This window comes from Vigna angularis, chromosome 2, assembly GCF_016808095.1.
Source record: "Vigna angularis cultivar LongXiaoDou No.4 chromosome 2, ASM1680809v1, whole genome shotgun sequence".
Taxonomy (NCBI): Eukaryota; Viridiplantae; Streptophyta; class Magnoliopsida; order Fabales; family Fabaceae; genus Vigna; species Vigna angularis.
The window spans coordinates 6,580,914-6,600,782 of NC_068971.1; the positions used below are offsets into that span (position 1 = coordinate 6,580,914).

General features: G+C 31.2%; 2 protein-coding genes across 3 annotated transcripts; one reads left to right on the forward strand and one right to left on the reverse strand.

Annotated features, from left to right (window-relative positions):
• Window positions 1-2,818: 2,818 nt before the first annotated feature.
• Window positions 2,819-5,549, forward strand: LOC108327890 (monothiol glutaredoxin-S14, chloroplastic). The gene is made up of 3 exons (XM_017561615.2): window positions 2,819-3,110; window positions 3,890-4,159; window positions 5,227-5,549. The coding sequence occupies exons 1-3, from the start codon at window positions 2,906-2,908 to the stop codon at window positions 5,280-5,282; spliced, it is 531 nt and encodes a 176-aa protein (XP_017417104.1). The 5' UTR covers window positions 2,819-2,905; the 3' UTR covers window positions 5,283-5,549.
• Window positions 5,550-7,566: 2,017 nt separating this feature from the next.
• Window positions 7,567-13,746, reverse strand: LOC108329627 (uncharacterized). Of its 2 annotated transcripts, none has more exons than XM_052873014.1 (8): window positions 13,031-13,746; window positions 12,071-12,162; window positions 11,257-11,954; window positions 10,529-10,599; window positions 9,768-9,857; window positions 9,465-9,659; window positions 8,833-8,995; window positions 7,567-8,059 (listed from the first exon to the last, which is right to left on the reverse strand). In XM_052873014.1, the coding sequence occupies exons 1-8, from the start codon at window positions 13,397-13,399 to the stop codon at window positions 8,019-8,021; spliced, it is 1,719 nt and encodes a 572-aa protein (XP_052728974.1). In that variant the 5' UTR covers window positions 13,400-13,746; the 3' UTR covers window positions 7,567-8,018. The 2 variants fall into 2 exon arrangements, with proteins under 2 accessions (XP_052728974.1, XP_052728973.1); XM_052873013.1 differs by having other exon boundaries at window positions 7,567-8,263.
• Window positions 13,747-19,869: the final 6,123 nt, after the last annotated feature.

A 19,869-nucleotide genomic window follows, 5' to 3' on the forward strand; every position in this document is an offset into this window, starting at 1 on the left:
AAATCATAAAAATCCATTATACTAAGTAGGCTATCATTTACTGATTATATAATTTTCAATTGAGATATGTTCCAATCAATCACGATGCTACAACATAGATGAAACTTTATTCTATAAATATTCATATAATTTAAAGTAGAATTGTTCTATAAATTAGTGGAGGTAAAGACCATCTCATTATTCACTAAAACCAATAACTTAAATTTTATTTAAAAAAATGTAAACTTAAAAGAAAAACAAAAAGTACAAGACTCGAAAAAGAAATCAAGTCCTTGTTAAAACTATGAAAGACTTCTTTTAACATGAAATAAAATCATCAACTTAATTGCACTTTCCAAAAGCTTCTAGATATAAATCATGTAATACTCTATGTTTTGCATATGTGTTATAATCAATTTTAACCATATTGCATTCATACAAAACAAGCAAATTATTACTTTTCTTCTCTATTAAATTCACCAAGCTTTAGAAATTCTTCTCTGTATCCCTTCTTTTTACAAAAGAAAATTTTAATTCGTTCTTTACATTTGGCCATGTGTTTATATTCCTTAAATTTGGATATTAAATTGAAGTTCCTTATAGTTTCAAACTTTGATATATTTTAACTATTAAACTTTAAAAATAAATAAATGAATATAATTTTCTTAATTTAGTAGTATTAATTTTCTTTACGTGTTAAACAACATTTTAATTTAAGATAAAACATGTCAAACAGTATAAATATCTCAAATGACAAGTCAAATTTTTTTAACATTAAAAGAAATATATATATTTATTTTTAAAATTTAGAACTAAACTCTATCAAAATATAAAACAAAAACGAATTTCAATTTTATGTAAAAATTTAAAACTAAAAATATATTTAACCATTAATATTCAATAATTTGATTATGACTAACTTCTTTTTCTTATTATTTTTATAAATAGTTAAATTCATCTTTTTTTTTTCCGCTAGTAACATATCTTTCTCTTTAACACGTATATATGATCAATAATTCATTTAAATGTCATCCATAAGTATAAGAGATTTCGAAAGAAGCATTATTAATGTCAATAGAAATACTATAGTATATAAAGAAAAAATCAAACATAATAATCTTCAAAACTTTCAATTGAGTAACAATTTTTCTTATGCAATTAATATGATCATACATCATTTAATCTTTGATAAATTTCAAGAATGAAAACTATATTATAAGAGTGTTGACAAAAATTTTATCATGTGATAAATTTTCATCAATAACCTCTAATAAATTTGTAACATTTTCATGTTTTTATATAAAATCTCATTATTTATAAGCATTATGAGGGGGTGTTTAGATATTTATTCTTTTTCATAAATATCAATTACATCTATAATGTTGCTATAATGTTTGTTGGTAATAATTGGAGATTCTTTCTTCCTTTAACATAATAATATCCAAATATTTTAATTATTTTTTACTGCCAAACTTTATAATTGTTATCCTGCAATTTAAAAGTATCATTTTCAATATAAAATATTAGAAACTACATCGATAATATATATATGGTTGGGCTCAGATGTCATTCGTGTTTGTGTCTTTCCGGTGAACCTCTTCCTTGATAGACCCAATAGTGGTATTAGAGTCGATAGTTTGTCTTGGTGACCGACTCAAACGAGTATAATGTTTCCTATATCAAAAGTCTTCCCGATGAATGATTTCAGGTAAGCGAGTTCCGTTAAGATGAACGACAATACGAAGGATTACTCGTGGTTATGGTTGGTTGGGAATGTTTAGTACCAATGTGTAAGAGACTCACCCTTGAGGGGGAGATTTGTTGAGATCCAATCTAAGTATGAGCCCAAATCACATATTGGATAAAAATGAGAAAGTAGAACACTGTATAAATGTGAAAAACCCATTAACTCATTGCTTTAAAATTTTGGGTAGAAAGTGATCTCAATCCCTTGTATAGTTGGGTTCAAATATCATTGGTGTTTGTATCTCTCATTCATAATTGAATCACACATTACTGTTTTTTTTTATTAAGATTTTTAATATTATTGGTGAAGTTTTAATAATTTAAACTTTTAAGAATATACTATTTTTACTTATTTATATTTTTAATTTGATTACATTCAAATAAAAATTAGAATATACTATTTGAAATATTATTCAACTTTTAGTACGTGACCTAAAACTAACGAGTCATTCTCAATTCATTTTTAAATTATTTACTTATACTATCTTAATTTTTCTTGTACTTTAATATACATTCGAAAAAAGATCACATGATTTAATTATGTGCATTTCTATATATGAAAACTTTTCTCATATTCTTTTATCTTTAGTTTATATTTCAATTTAAAAAATACCCCAGAATAGTTGTCCCTAATAACTATTTCGATATTGTTTCATTTGAGTGCTTTCTTTAGCTTTTCAACAAGCACAACTAAAATGATATTTAGAAGTCAAGTTTTTTGTGATAAAGCAACATATCATATTAATAACGTGCAATAGTTTCATGGCCTTATGAAACCATTTATTAGTTTAAAATTTTTTGTAGGGATAGTACAATATTTTATACAGAAACAACTAAAAAATATAATAAACATTTTCTAAAAGAATTGTTATAATTAACAGTTTTAATACATAATTATGGAACATATTCAAAAGATATTTTGTATCATTTACAATAATCTAAACTGAAATTCTTATTTGCGTAGTTATAGTTATTGTTGCTGATCAAACTATTTTTTCAAACAGCCAAAATGAAACAAAAGGTTCTCTATCAAATTGATAAAACCATAATTTATGAGTATATGGTGTCTAATTATTATACTATATAATTGAAAACATAGTATTGTTGTGGTGGAAGAGAGTAGATATTTGGAGCAGAGTGTGGTGGGTGAGTAGTTTTTTGTTTGGAAGGAGAAGCAAACATGTCTTACTGTGCTAAGCCTTTGACCTTGCAACTGCAGTTGCACTCAAGAACATCATCGTCATCGTTCCAATCCCATGTTGGAGGAGTAACAGTAACAACCTCAACACTGTCTCTTCGGCCCTCTCCTTCTCTTGTTTTCACCCACAACCTCCATTTCCAACCCAAAATCAAACGCGCTTCCACAACCATTCGATGCGCCTCTGGTACTGCTACTCTTCTTCCCTTTCATGAGTTTTCGTTTAAACGCGCTAAAGTTTCAATCTTTAATGTTCCCATATGAATTGCTAGCTTCAACTTTTCACAATTCACTGTAATCCCCCTTTGGGAGTAGCTCCAATTCAATGAGTCAGGGATAGTAAGGATGATGAAATATGTACCCTATATCAATTCTTTTGGAGATGTGCAGTTACTTCACCATTTTTTTAATATTTTTTTCCTATCAGAATTGGGGTTTTATCTCATTAATCTGTTTACTAAAAGTTTGGACCGTATGCGTACTAAATGTGGAGATGCTCCAATTCTGATTGGAGAACATGGAAACATTTAGATTTCTTTGATATCTATTTTTAGAAACTACTTTTAGTTTTCAAAATGCAACTAGGTTGTATAGACAGCTGGTGCTGGGCGGTACAAGAGACTTATATGAGTGTGGAATTGAGGGAGAGGTTGGACAAGATGAAAACAGAAGAAGAAAAATGAGAAAACAACTTACAATTGCTTTCTTATGTTTTCTTTTTTTGGTTTTGAAACGCTTGTTCTGGAAACTATTTTCGAAAAACGTAATCAATTATGGATCAGAAATTGATTGTTAGATAAGTGAATAGTGTGTGAAATTGTGTTAAAACAATTTTAGGACCAAAAAGTGAAAAAGGAATGGAACTGACTCTTTAGAACTGTGTTTAGCTTTTGTATAACTTTTTTAACGATTTCAGACGCTTGAATTATATAATAAGTTTTAACTTTGGGTTTTGGTTTGTTTTAGCGTTGACTCCTCAATTGAAGTCTACCTTGGATACAGTTATTGCTTCAAATAAAATAGTTCTGTTTATGAAGGGAACTAAGGACTTTCCACAGTGTGGGTTCTCAAACACAGTGGTGCAAATATTGAAGTCTCTAAATGTGCCTTTTGAAACCTTAAACGTGCTTGAAAATGACATGTTACGCCAAGGACTGAAGGAGTACTCCAGTTGGCCTACCTTTCCTCAACTCTACATAGATGGAGAGTTTTTTGGTGGCTGTGATATCACTGTTGGTATGTCATATGTGACTTAAGTTTTCAGTTTAACAGTTAATTGTCCTCATCGTTGTCTGCAACTATAATGACCTCATCATTACCTTGTTTTTGTGATGCTTATAAGTTGATATTGCCTCACTAGTGGAATGATTTAAACATGATTGGGACTAACCGGCTGTTGCAAAAGCTAATAAAGTTTTAGATGAAGACATGCCAATAGTTTATATCATATCTCTAATAGTGATGCAAAGAGATATTAATTTAGTAATTTTAAATGAGAGAGCCAAAATAGACATATTAAAGGGTACAGCTATATAATAAATTTCACATTTTACATTTGACCGAGGAAACATGCAGACCAATTGCTTCTAGTAATTGGCATCTTAAAGTTGTTGGAGGTATTGTTGCATACAACTTAGAGGCAGTACCTAGATTTTTTTGGTGTTGTTCTCCAATCAAAATTGAAGTTTCACTTCTTATATAATAAAGGTTTACCAAAGATAAAACTCCCATTCTAATGGAAGAACAATGCCCAAAGCACATGGGAAATTGCATGTTAGCTTTTTCCAATATTATTCAAGTATCAGCCTACACTACAACTTTGGAGATTGAAAACTCACTTGCTTGAACTTGAAAGGAAAACAAATCATATTAAGTGACTGGTTTAAGTGAAAAATTACAAAAGCCAAAGCTGAACTGATTGATTTAAATGTGTAACATGATGATAAAAGTTGTATTATACCGTGACAAAGACATTGTTTTATAATCATCTATTGCCAAATTGATGCCTACAAATTGCTGGAGTACACTGCACATTAATCTTTATTTCTTACATGCTTTATTAACCATATACATACATATCTTAGCTCCTTGCAATCGATAATAATATAGTTGAAAGAAACAAAAGTTCTTGCTTTCGAACAGGTCCTCCAGTTTTGATCTATTTATCCTGATGTTATAATTGACTGCTTAAGAATCAGTTTTTAGCTTTATCTTTTTACTCTAGATCAAACCATATTGTTACATCAACGGTAGATTTATAGGCAATACTTGCCCTCTTCTCACTTTTTCTTGTATGGCTGCAGAGGCATATAAGAACGGGGAATTGCAGGAGTTGTTGGAAAAGGCAATGTTATCCTGAAACCATGGAAGGAATGAGAGGACTTTCCAAGTTTGTAATCTTCCCTAAGTTCTACTGTGGCTCAGTGATAATGGACCAAGTAAATTGTCCAATGTTTTCTCGTGTCCACAAATGCCTATTATGATTACTGCAAAAGAAATCCTGGTATTTGAGTATAAAGCAGACAACTCATTTGATGATATCTCATTAAATAGACTATTTATTGTTTTACTAGTTGCTACTGCAAATCTATTGAATAAACTATTCGAAACTGACATGTTTCTGCTACCTGTCGTATCTTGTAAACATCTTTTTTTTTGTTTTTGTTTGAAGAATTAGTTTAATAATGATGGAAGTACCTTGCTCTAGATTGTTCCATTACATATTCAACATGTAAAATCCAATTAAATATAACTCAACTTTTGAAGCTTAGCCTTGACGTGCCATTGCTCATGAAGGGGCTGGTGGGATATATCTCATACATACATGTCATTAATGGAAAAGAACATACTTTGTAAGTATGGTTATGGAGTTAGCACAAGTAATTACACTTTTGAAAGGTTATGGCAATGATGGCCAATTCCATAATACCTATTTAAATAATGGTGTTTAATATCCATGCAGTTGGTTTTGGTGTGTGTACATACAAATGGTTGTTTTTCTGGTTGGTTTGTGAAATTGGATTACATCCATTCCATCCACCCAAAGGAAAAAGAGAAGTGATAGTTATGCATTTGCTAACACTTTCTTTTCAACATGTTTACTGATTAAAGTTTATATAAGTTTTAATTAATTTAAGAATGAAATCCATATATTTACTTCGTTTAGATGAATTGCACCAAATAGGATAAAGTGTTTTTGCTAACATTTACAATAGAGAATTTGTCTTTCATTTTTTACGTTTTAAATTTTGTTCCTTTACTTCAAATGAGTATATCTATCCTACTTTCAGGTCATGGCCATACTAATTGGTTGACTTACCATTATTTCTGCTTCACATCTTTGCAGCCTAAAGACTGTTATTTTCCAAATGGATCTGCCAACTAGGGGTGTTTATTCAATGTGTTGGAATGAGTTAACCTGTGTTTTTTCACTTGGTTCAAGTTTTGATAAACCAATTTTGCAAATCATAGTATGACATGAAAATATTTGTATTAAATTTGGATAAATTCAACATGTTGATCCAATATTAGTCTTAACATATTTTATCAGGTCTAATTATTTAGATCCAAGTCTGTTTAAATCCCTCAGAACAGGGTTGATGGGGTGGATCATGAACACCATTAAGGAGCTAAAATGATACAAAACACTTACTAATCATAGAAGAATATATTTTATATATTTTCTAATATATATTTTTTAAAATTTCTTAACCTTGTGTCACGCGTTATTATTTGCTTTTCCAAACATGCGAACTGAGGATGCATCGTCACACATGAAAAAGCATCAAGGACTACACAATGAAGACATATTTCTATGCTTTCATAATTTATTTATGTGAAATGATGAAGCTAATGCTGACAACATGGGAATTATCTTGGGTAAACCAAAAGATTAAATAGAATAATGCTTGAAAAAATACACTGTTATTGAAATTAACGTTATCACTCAATGTAATTTTGATTCACTGTTGGCCTACAAACAGCTGTGTCTATCTGTCCCTTCCAATCAATAAATGGAACATTCTTTTTGGATGTCATAGCTTGTTCTATGGATACCAAAATAATAGAATGTCACGAATATGGAAAATAACACTCGTGAGGAACCCTGTGGAACCATTATCATATTCATTTTCAAATGATTTTCAAAGTGTTTGCCATTAAGTTATTATTTAATTAATAATTTGAATTCAAATTGTTATTTTGAATTAATATAGTTGTAACAATTTCTCTCGTGTAAGTACTTTCATTCAAAACGACTCCTCTTGTGCATTATTTTTTCTACATTATATATACGTTTTTGGGTATCAACGGAATACATTATAAATCTCACTTTCTATACTTCTTATGGATGAAATCCATTCCAAACTCAAATATTCTCATACAACGACAGAATCTTTTACTATTTGTTAAAGTACAACAAATTAAAAAAAAAGACAAGCAAAACTAAATAATGATTAGAAAATGGATATTTATGCTAAAAATAAATCCTCCATCTTTAGAACATAAATTTTGGAGCATCTTTTAGTTTGTAGAGTAATTTTAAATATAAAAGACTAATTCTTTTGGAAATATAAAGTCATTGAAATGAGTTTTGCCTGCAAAAATTTTCTATATACATGACCAGAAATTTAACTAAGAACATATTTAAAAACCTCAGCTATTTATCACTTATATTGGACCTTGTTGGTCGAGGAATTATTATCTCTCTTGAAGTATTCCATCTATCATAACATGAAAAAATGAAATCCGTGAAATAAGCCGAGAATTGCCATGTTCTGAAGGACTCTCACGACAATAATGACCGTAAGAACAAGTTCCATGCTACTCTACTGTGTACAAAACAAATCAATGGCTGTACAAGGTTATGTGAAATGAATATTGGCACGGAAAATAACTTAGCATGAAAGAACAAGAACTCCTTTTCTCACACAAAGGTGGATCACAAGCCATAGTCCACACTTGGCAGCTTTAAACGTAGGAAGGGATATCTGGCCAGGAATTGCAGAGTCCATGCAGCACATCCTTCCATTTGTATTGTGAAAAGATATCTCAATCTTTACTCCCATTTGGTCAATTTTCAATTAAGAATCAACTTTCATTGTAGAACGTCCATGCTTGTAAAAATCGCGGAACTATCTGACCAACACACATTGACAAATACTCCTGTTTACAAAGATACTCAAGTTTCCTTTTTATTTACTGAAGTGTGGCTAGATGAGGAAGAATTGAGAAGAGACTGTGTAGCTAATAATTTGTCCCTTAGCATTAGATTATACTCGTACAAATTTTTTAGATTCTTCTGAATATCAGTCAAGTCCATTTGAGAGCCATCCTTAAATTCTGCATTACATTTGCATACAAGTTAATACATGAGAGGTAGTAAAAGCACTAGCAATTTTCAAAACTCAGAAAATGAAGTTGTTCTATTCGATCATTAATAGCTGTTCAAACAGTAGAAACAAGCTTCATAAAATAACAGATGGTAATAGACACTGAAAGGAGATAGAGCAGCTGAACTATTTGTATATAAAATTGTAACTCATAAATGTTGCATGTATGTTAAGGGTTGAAATAGGTCTACACGTAAGTTGTGCATAATATAATAATATAACTATTTTAATCTTATGTGTGCGCCATGTATTGGTATGTTAGAACTGCGGAGACTGTGTCTACACGCTACACATGATCTTATAAGAGTAGCAAAACCAAAGTCATTGGCACTTTAGCAGCAGAAAACCATGGAAGACATTGATGATGGTGAGAAAGTGTGGAGGTTAGATTAGGTTTCAATGTTTGAAACTTAGTGAAGTAGAAATCAACAAAAATATATCACTGAGTCTTGAGGTTGAGAATTAGTGTTATATCACCAAATAATTAGTAAGCTGTTATGAACTCAAATTAATTTGTACCTAGTGAAGGTGGAGGAGGAATCAAGTTGCCATCAGTAATAGAAGATTCTTGAGGTTGAGATTGTGCGGGATCCTTGCATGGACCAACATTCTGCTGCTTTTCCATATTTTCAGAATGCAGTTTTGAATCGTTTGTGGATCCAAGGGGTTCACATGTCACTGACTGGAATACAAAACATCGAAATATGAAAATTATGAAATGATCAGGTTCAACCACTTTCTTCTTAAGAAAACTAGATAAAAGCCAATCATGTTAACTAAATAGCTTTGACTACATATAGCATACATCAATGACATGTGAAATGAGAGGATTCTTTCCATGAGCTGAGATGACAGCAGCAACATATTTTGACAATTGGATACTACCGAAAACAGTTCACATGGACATTTTACAGTTCGTAAACCCTAAACCCTAATTCATGAGACCTTAATAAAAATCTTGATTACTAAACAATGGCAATGGAAAAGATTCACTTCTCTTGTCTCATGGTAACAACTCCTTACACATGATACGTTCCCTCACGTAAATGCCAGCGACATCAATAGTAATGAGCATTCAAAAACCAAAAAAACAAAAAAGAAGATCCAGTTTAGAAATTAAAGTGCAGTGATGTGCAATGTAAAAGCTTTACCTTGTTGGAAGGTAAACTAGGTTTCTTGTACAAACTTATGGAATCTCTTCTGCTTTTCAGCCTTCGTTTATTTGATGAACCACTACCTCGAACTGAATGCAACATACATCCACCACAATCTGTTTCCTTTCCGGTGCTATTATACTTGTCCTCCAGTGCAGTACAGCCAAAGGTGTAGATCACATATTTCCTCAGCTGATTAAAAGAAGAAATATCAGCAATAGAACTAAAGAACATGGAAAAAAGCAAAAGGAAATTAATGTTAAATATTCAAGATGTTTGAACAAGTTGAAAAGAAATTACTTTGTCCCAATGCTCTTGAGCCTTACGCCGATTTCTGACTCTCCTCAAAATGCTATCTTCATTTCTGAGCTTCTTTATCCTATACTCACACTAATTCAATAGAAGGTTAGAAAATATGGAATGTAAGTACGAAGAAGCTACGATGTAATCAGGCTACAAACAGTGAAAATCCACAACAATCAAATATCAGGGAAGCGCTGTTAGAAAAACATATAGAATGTTCATAGACTTCAAGAAAATAATAACTTGAATTGTAAAGAGTAAACCTTCCAAAGGAATAATAAAATAGAATAATAGTTCTCCTTCAATTCTTTATCATTCAACAAACTAATTTATTTAATGAGAATTGATGAACAAGAAGCAGGAAAAACTGACTTATTGATAAGACAGAATCACACCAATTCAGGCATTTATTGCACAGTTCAAAGTTGTTTGCAATTCATCACATGATAAGAAGCACTGTCTATCTGAATTGCATTGAAATGTGCAATTTTACCTACCATACACCCCAAGAATTAGAAATCACACACTAATGTATGTTGAAAAACAGAACTGCTATCCACAAAGCCTAATAAGTGGCACCAACTATAACCAACTATGGTAGTTTCAAATGCCAATGTTATGTTGTTGAATGCATAATTCAATGTCACATCCTGGATCTACATTCTACAACATAAAATATCAAGTCCTAAATGCACAGCATAACGTTTGAAATACGAAGGAATCATAACTGAATAATATCAAGAAAGGAAGAAGTAAACCTGTATCAACAGGTAGAAAAAGATGCCTATGCTAATACAATACAAGCCACCAAGGTCCGCAAGGAAGCTCACTGCACACGAAAGCAAAAAAGAATGGAATTAAAATAATGTGAATCAACAACAGTTATTGCCGCAAACAGGTTAGCAATAGTTTTTGCTAAGATCCCACATTATATGATCAAAGTACTTCTTGTAATGACATTGGTTGATTTAGGCTGCTCAATCCATTCTCGATTCTAATAGTCTCCAAAATAATTAATTCATGACAGTTTTTTGAACAACAATGTAGCATATTAATTATTTCCAAGTAACCAACTCATTTTTATCTTCAAATCTTGATTAGGCCTAAACCAGCACTATGCATAGAGCTTATTAGTTTGAGAAGTTGATAATTCGATAACTCAGATTGCAGATATAGTTATTCTTATTTTAGAATTGACATTTCAAATTGAAGGAATTAACTATTCAAGGATACGGTGGTTGAACTTGACAGTATAGCGGCTGATAGTATCTAGTTTGTGAATTAGAGAAGTTTGAACCTCGACAACAAATCAGATGATGACACTAAGGAACGGAAGAAAGTAGCTAACAATAAAACAAACATCAACGTTACATTAAAAAATGTGCAATTTGGGCACTGCAAAGAGGATGAGAAAGGAAGCCAAAAACTAAATAGAATAATGGCAGAGATATAGCTTGTATATACAGCAAGCACAAAAGACACTTACCAGGACCCAAAATATTCTCTCTATCGATTTCCACAACATAATCAGAGAGGAAATTGATAAACAATGTAGTGTTGATCAGTCCATCAGCAGAACTCTCAAGGGATACTAGTAGTTCATTTGTATTACGTGAAACTGAACCTGGGAGGAACTCGTGAAATAAAGGCTGTATGAGCTTTAGGTCATGTAAATTATGGTATATTCGAGGGAACAAATTGAATTTCAAAATATTTGATATGTTCCCTCTGAATGTAACCGGGCTATCATTAAAATCACTTCCATTCTTTAGCGTTCCACTAACAAAACTTGTATGCTTCTTAGCAATATCCATTGAAGTGAGTTTGAACTCAAAACCAACAGCAGCGGCAGGACTATTGGGGAGATCAACAAACTGCCATGAAATATACATACGATCATGGTGGACCTTGCAGTTTTTACACTTGATGACAAGGGTTGGTCCTTGGCTTGAGTTGTAACAAGTGTAGTTTGCTAAAGTAGACAGGGAAACAACTCTTTCGTCAATAGAGCCAGGATTCCCAGTAACTAAATTTCCCAGATTCCTTAGATTTGCACAACTCATACTAGACACAGTTGTTATATTGAACTCCATGTCATTGATAAAAGAGGCTAACTCCAGTCCATTTGTTGCTCTTACATTGTGCACCTCAATTGATCTCTTTGATATGATCTGGTACAACAACCTGATAGAAGATTGAGTCAAAATGGATACATAACCAAACAAAGAGAACAAGGTGAAGACAATAGATTTTCAGTATGATATCCAGAAAATATGGTGAAGTAAGCATTGGAGACTCACGCAGCAAATAATCCAATAAAGAGTATCCAACTTGCTATGGAGAAAGCACCACCAAGTTCTGTTTTGCGTTTGGTGACCACTTTCCGATCATCCTGCATGAGAAAAAAAAAACAGCACCCCATAAAGCATTTTTCATACACAAACAGCAATATGCCTATTATTTTGTCAAAAGGATAATAACTCATGCACTAAAAAACATATAACAGTCAGATGGCTATCAAAGCATGTCTATGCTGCAATGCTCATTATTCAGTAACAACTGCAAGAAATCGTAACTGCTGAATTGAAAATTGTTAGATATACACATGAACCATACAGAAGATTTTTTTTTTGTCATGCCAGCAACTAAGAAGAAAACTTAAATCCAACAAAAAGAAACTTAAAAAACAAAAGAAAAATATTTAAAAAAATACTAAAGATGCCCTTTTTAGGTTGTTCTTCTATCAGACTTACAAATTAAAGTTAATAAACATTTGTATTAAAAATTAGTATAATTAATGAAGATCCACATTAGAGCAATTTTGGTTTCCATACTTCTAATGAGCTATTTTAGCCTCAATTTTTGCTCAGTGCTAAGATTAGGTCCTTCCGTTAGTTTTACATCCAAAATTTGTTATTTTATTAGAATTTTGCATTATTTTTCAAAAATATCCTAACAAGTGTCAATTTTTTAATGACATTGATTACTAACACATCAGCCTGTCGATTAAGTAAGAGATTACTTATATCAATAAATCCCTTAAGATTGACTATCCAATCTTGACAAATTCCTTAAATTATTTCACCAAAACAAAACTCTAAATTCTAACAACAATGTCATAAATTTCTGAACAGCTGCATTTTAATTTTATCCTTAAACCAGGACAAAGTTATGGATGAAATTGGATTGCAAGCCAAACCACAACCACAATTCACAAAACCAGAGAACAAAAGAACCGAAAAGAACAAACTAAAACTAACCAGCCAGTGTCTGGTGGCAAAGCAAATATCCATCCTACTGATCCACCACCTGATGTTGAACCAAACGTTCCTTCCATCACCGACCTTCGTGAACCTCAGAAATAAGCAGAAAAGAAGCCAGGAGATGAGCATCACGAGCGTGGCTTCCAAGAACACAGCCTGCGACTGCGTGAACTTCTTGATGGTGTCGAAGGCGAAGAGCGTCTCGGGCAAGCTGAGCGCGTAGTAGTCGACGCCGGTGTCGGTGGCGATGGTGGAGTTCCCCTCGAAGAGCACGCACGTGTTACTCACGCGCTGGAGCACGTGCCCGGGGGCGCACGCGCAGAGGGTGGTGTTATAGGTGACGGAATTCGCGGGGCACGACGCCATTGGAGCTGAAGAATCCCAGATCAACCCAAGATAAAGTTTTATTCTTTACTCTATTCCTCGAGTGACCCAGTAGAGGAAAATGCGAAAAGAGTTCAGCTTTTAGGAGAATTGGCGTGTTGAGAGAGGAAACATGAAATGGGTCGAATCGTGTTTCATGGCTGGATTGTGACGGAGAAGAACAGAGTGGAAAGATGAGACAACGTAACAGAGAAAAACAGAGCAGAAAAACAGAGTAACAGAGTTAAAGAAATAAAACAATTTTCTTTTTGTCTTGGTTTCTTCGAGATGAAGCAGTGTGTATGGTATGTGTTTCGGTAAGAGAGAAGAAAAGAATTTATTATTGTGGTGTTTGCTTATAATCTGGTTTTTGTTTTGTGGATAAATGTTGGTTTTGTTGTTGTTCGTGGCGTGGTGAAGATGATGTGTGCGCTTTGTGTTGGTTGGTGGACTTTCTTTGGAATGAGTTGAATTGAATTTGTGTTTACTTCAATAGAAGTTAAATGAAACACTGTTGAATTAATGTTCTGAAGAAAGAAAATTGTATGTTTGGTGAAATTTTTGTGAAATGGAAGAAAACATTGTGTACTTGTTGGTATGAGTTTTAAACTCTTTTTGTTTTCTTTCACTAAAAAGTGAAAAAATAGTACATTTATATTTTTCTTGCATCCAACTAAATCATATATGTGGTTAGAAAAGAAAATTGATCGAATAGTGATTTTATTTAGTTTGAGGAAAAAGGCAATAAAAAAATAAAAGTTAAAATTTGGGTATGAGAAAGAAGAAAGGTAGGTTCTGTAAAATTCTACGTCCTTCCAAGAAAAAACATCAAATTTCAAATGGAATATTAGTTTTATGGCTGACTAGAGAGATGTGGAATTTCTCAAAATTTTATAGAAAATAAAAAATCATAATCATGGTGATTAAAAAATAAATATAACATTTTATATTTAATTTTTTAAAGTGGGAAATTTGCAACTTAAATAATTAATGTAATAAATAACTATTAGTTACAAAATTCAGTATTTAGAATTGTAGTTTAATTAAATTTTGTTATATATATGTATTTTATTTTATTACCGTTATTGTTAATTAATAATTGTGAGTATATTTGATTTTCTAGAATGTACTTATAAAATCAAAGTTTTCAAAGGAGTAAATATTTTACTATGATATAAAATAAGCGATCATACAAAAATTCAACATGATTTGCATTTTTGTTTTACAAAAGTTTGTCGCAACTTTTGAAGAGCTTTTAACGTTATTTTCTCTTAAGATTTAAACTTTTTAAGTGCTTTAAAGCTTTATTAGGTTGAGTATAGAGATAAAGTTTTAATTTTCATCATTAAAAGTATAAAATAGTATTAAAAAAATGGGAACAAACTTTAATACGCGTTGTTTTGATTGACATATTTGAAATAAAAAAAATGCTTAAAAATCATATGATTGTGATATTTGATAAACAATTAAAGCATGGAAAATTAAATGGGGCAATTAAAACATTAAACAAAGAGATTAAGGATTAAAATAAGCATCTATTTTTTTGTTTTGTTTACACAAAAGCAGTAAATGTTTGTTTACTTGTTCCGTAGCACACGTTTCTGCAATGTAATAAATATGAAGGCTGTAGCTACGTGTTTATTAGAAGCTATGTGCGCCATTTATAAACTATATATAGAATAGTGATGTGTACATAAGAGTTGAAATCAAAATGCAACACTATACTTTCATAAAGGCTTAATAGCCTTTTTGTCCTTAGTTTTGTTCGGTTTTGCTTGTCAAAATGTAACACTATACTTTCATAAAGGTTTAATAGTCTTTTTGTCCTTAGTTTTGTTCGGTTTTGCTTGTCCTTAGTTTTGTTCGGTTTTGTTAATTTGATCTCTGGTTTTAAAAAAGTGTCAAGTTAGTGTTCAGTTATTAAATTTTGCATTAAAATGGTCATTTTTGTTAAATAGAAACAAACGGGATTGATGATGTGACAGAAAACGTGACATTTTTAAATTGTATGCGTGGTGACGTGTTTAGTATTTCCTTTAATTATAATTAATTTGGATTAATGTTTTTCTTTTAATTACTTTTAATTACAATTAATGTGACAGCTAGAAATGACGTCTCACTCCTCAGATCAAACCTTCTTCTTCCAAAAAGAGTGTTGTAGTTAGCCATGGATAATCGGCAATGGCGTCCCACTCTTCCCCCGAATATATGCCGCTCCGCCTCCCCCACCCTATCACCACCTCCACCCCCCAGACCCCTCTTTCTTACGCCTCCGCCAACCCTAATTTCCAAAATTTCAAGAGACCTCGAATCCACCCTGCCGTTTTTTCCCACCATCCTCACAATGCCCAATTCAGTGGGTTGCGCAAGGCTACGTTGCGATTTATCATGACTATTCTGGTTTGGTTTTCTTGCTTTGCAGGTCTGAGGAGGCATGATGTTGATGCGTGATGAGGATGCTCGCGGTGGGGATGGTTTATACGTGATTAAGGTTCTGCAATTTGGGGCTCTTTTCGATTGGGGTTTTGGGGCTGGTTGCATTTCCTTGCAAGTTTCGAAGGAGAAGTACTGAACTCGTGATGAATCTGGTGGTTTTGGAATGGACAAAACTCGCGAGGTGGAGGCGCGATCTGGGTTTCGTATATGGGTTGTTGTTTATTGGATTGAGGTTGATGCATATCAAGACACAAAGGATGATGGAGATGGTGCGGAGGAGATTGGAGTTTTCTCGGGTTCTCTCTATTGTCGCAATTTGGGTAGTTGATGGAAGATAGAAAGAATTCTCAGTGGTCCGAGATTGCTCGCAGTGGTGCGTCAATGGAGGTGATGCGATTCTATGGTTGCTGGACGACGCTGGTTGTGTTCTTGAGTGTGGTTGAGGTGCCGCTGTTGACGATCGGTGCCGTTATCGACAATCGGTGCCGTCGGCGATAGTTTTGGCCGGCCAAAGGAAGGCGCGGCGGCGTTGGTCATGCGGAGGACAGAGTTGTCGCTGATGAAGGTGGAGAAGAGACCTTCTTTTTTGAAAAAAGATAGAAAGAAACCCTAGAGAAAATAGGGTTTGGGCCTGACCTAGAAAATACAAAGTGCACTCCTAAATTCCATCTCTACACTCATTCTCTGACATGTCAGCATAAATATATCTACAAAATGTCATGTCTTCTGCCAGGTCATCAATCCTTAACGCCGTTTATTTCTATTTAACGGAAGGGACGATTTTGATGCAAAATTTAATAAGTGAGGACCAAGTTGACACTTTTTTAAAACCAATGACCAAAATGACACAATCGAGCAAAACTGGGGACAAAATAGACTATTAAGCCCTTTTCATAAAAGATTTATGTCATCCATGCAAAATTAGTTTCATAATAAAATATCTAAGTTATATCATCCATACTAATTTTCATAATGAATTTTTAAATCTATACATGTACATGGTTTGTAAACGATCTAGTTTAAAGATTTTGTCAATAAACAAATTTAAGGTTAATTCATAAATGTTAGAAAATAGATAATGGATACAAATTCAAGAAAAGGAAGACTAACTAGTATGTTTAAGATGTAATTAATGATAATTGATTTTATTACATTTATGTTTTGAAATTTGAAATAATTAACTACACTAGTTAAAATAATATAAATTCATATAGCAGATTTTCTAAAAATAAAAGTATTATTTTTATGTCTACAATTGTTTTCTAAACATAAAATATACATATTTAGTCTAATGCTTAAAGACCATATATTTATTGGTATGTTTGTTTTCGCGTATTTACTATTATAAGAAAGAGAATTAGGTGATTATATGAAACTGCAACACGAATTTTATGGGTTGGGGTAACATGTTCTATGGTTTGGTGAACATATTCTATTATACATATTTTGCCTATCTCGCATGTTCCAAATAATTTTTTTTAAGTTGTGTGTTGTTGTTTCATTAACATCTTTTTCTTTATTTTAAAATAAAATAGTTGAGAATTTCTATTCTATCTTATTATATGTCTATCTCACATAATAAATACAAATGAAATTGTTTATTCCGTTCCTATCTTACTTTTCAGGTTTTTTCTACTCAAGGAAAATATTTAATTTTTCTATTTTTATTACCATGTTAAGTGAGTTGTTTATTATAACTCTATCAATTTTCTATGTACATTTATATGTCGTTACTATTTTTATCTTGGTTAAACTATTTTTTCTCTTTCTCTATTAAAATAAATTAAATATTTTCTATGATAATAAAATAGTTAAGATTAAAAAACGATCAAATAAATTTAAAAAACAGAATAACTAAAGAATAAAACTGATAAAAATAAATATTTTAATTTAAAAAATTATATTAAATAAAAATTTAAAAAATAAATGTGGAAAAAAAAAAGTGAATATGTATAGATAAATAGAAAAAAGAAATATTATCTTGAAATTTGATGTTACATTTTTATTGAAAAAATTGATAATTAAAAAAGGGAATTAATAAGAGTAACTAATGTGATCTTAAATTTTGAAGATAACAAATAGCTAGAAATAAAATTTATCGGGAAAATCATACAAAAAAATCTAAATGTAAAAAAAATAATAAAACATTTTTTTTTCTATCTGAAATTCCGAAAACTAAAATCTCCATATGTCCTAGACTCCCTTAGTTTTAGTTTGAAAAGAAAACGAGCAAGCCATAACATAAGTAATTTGTCAAATATCATTTAAGGATATTACAAAGTCTAAATGGGTTTATATAATTAATGCATCTATTATGTATATAATTTATCTTTGTTTTTATTATCATATATAAGATTTGTCTATCAATAAAATAACATATTCGAATTAAAAAATTAAAATTTTAACAAATGAAACAAAATATAATCAAGGCTTTAATTTTAGAAGATCACATTTTTTAAATATTAAATATAAAAACGAGTTTATAATTATATAAATCTCAAAATGTAATAACAAATAATGTCAAATAATTATTAAAAATAGAATGCATAAATACACATAATATTTTGAGAGAAAAGGGAAAGTTATATTCTAAAATAAAGATTTTTCAAATGAAAGGTAAGGATAAAACGTAATAGTAAAAATAATATTAAACTAAGGATGTCATAATAATTTAAAATTCGATTTAGAGAACGAAATATATATGAAATTAATAGTTAATATGAATACTTGTATTAAAATTAAGATAGATTCGAAGAATATTTAGTAAGAATTTACTTGTCTTTCATAATTAATTTTTTTTCTCCCTTTTCTGGTCAAACTTTAGATATTCAACCAACGACATCTCATGATGAAATGCTTAACTGAGTGAAACTTGTATTAATGTAGTTAATAAATCATAAATTGAGTGGTTGATGTGCTAACTAAACTCACAAGGCAATAAATGAAAATTTAAGTGCTTAGGTATGTTTAGGGGAGAATTAGACCTATATTTTTCTTCCTTTATGGGATCTAAATTTGCCTTCGTAATTCTAAATTAATCTGTTTGAAATATAAAAATAGCAATTATAATTCATATTCAATAATTATTTATTTCTCTAAATTTTTCGTTGAGTTAAAAAGACATTTCAAGTATTTTTTTTACCGGTATTTGATAATTTTTTTTAATTCATAAACATGATTAACTACTCTCTTAAGATTTCGTCGGAAACTATCTAACTCGAGACTTACATATGATTATCTAACTTTTTTTTTTCTGGATAATTTTAGAAGTTATTTGCAAATCACAAGTCGTGAGTGAAATTTACAATGTTTTATATTGTCTTAACTTGACTAATATAAAATTTATTAATAATCAACTTTTTAACAAAGCCATCATACAACTTTCTCAAACATAATTTAGCCACACAATTTCCAAACAACCTCTCACCTATTACTCTACTTTTAAAACCACAGAAGTTTTTCACTCATAATTATTAGTTAAGATAGCTTATACGGTATGTTAAGACTAATCCAAATTTCGTTTCTGTAAAACTTTTTCCTTCTATATTTGGTGACCATTTCTTTGACCAAATACTTTATGCCCCAGTGCTTTTTTCAATTAGGGGTATTTTTTTTTTACAATTTTCTGAAGTTAGCTAGGACCTAACTACAATCTAAGAAAACTAGAAAATATATTTATTTTACTACTTTCTAAAATTCAAATAAAAATAACTATATATACAGGTCTAGAAGAGAGAAAGAAGTATATTAATAATGGTGGAGAAACCGAGGGCGAAGAAATAACAAAATATCAAGAACCCAACATTAATAAATCAAGAATTTGAAAACAAATATCAAAGATGAACCACAATGAACCGAAACTGTAGGGGACAGATTTGCTCTATATGTAGCATAAAAGACCACAACACCAAAGAGCATGTTTACGCTATAAATGTTTGGTTTTTGAACAGCTGGACTTACCTGTGACTGGCCCTATATGCTGGCTAAGTTCCCGTTATCAGAACTTGTATGATGGTTGACATTATGCTGTAATAGTA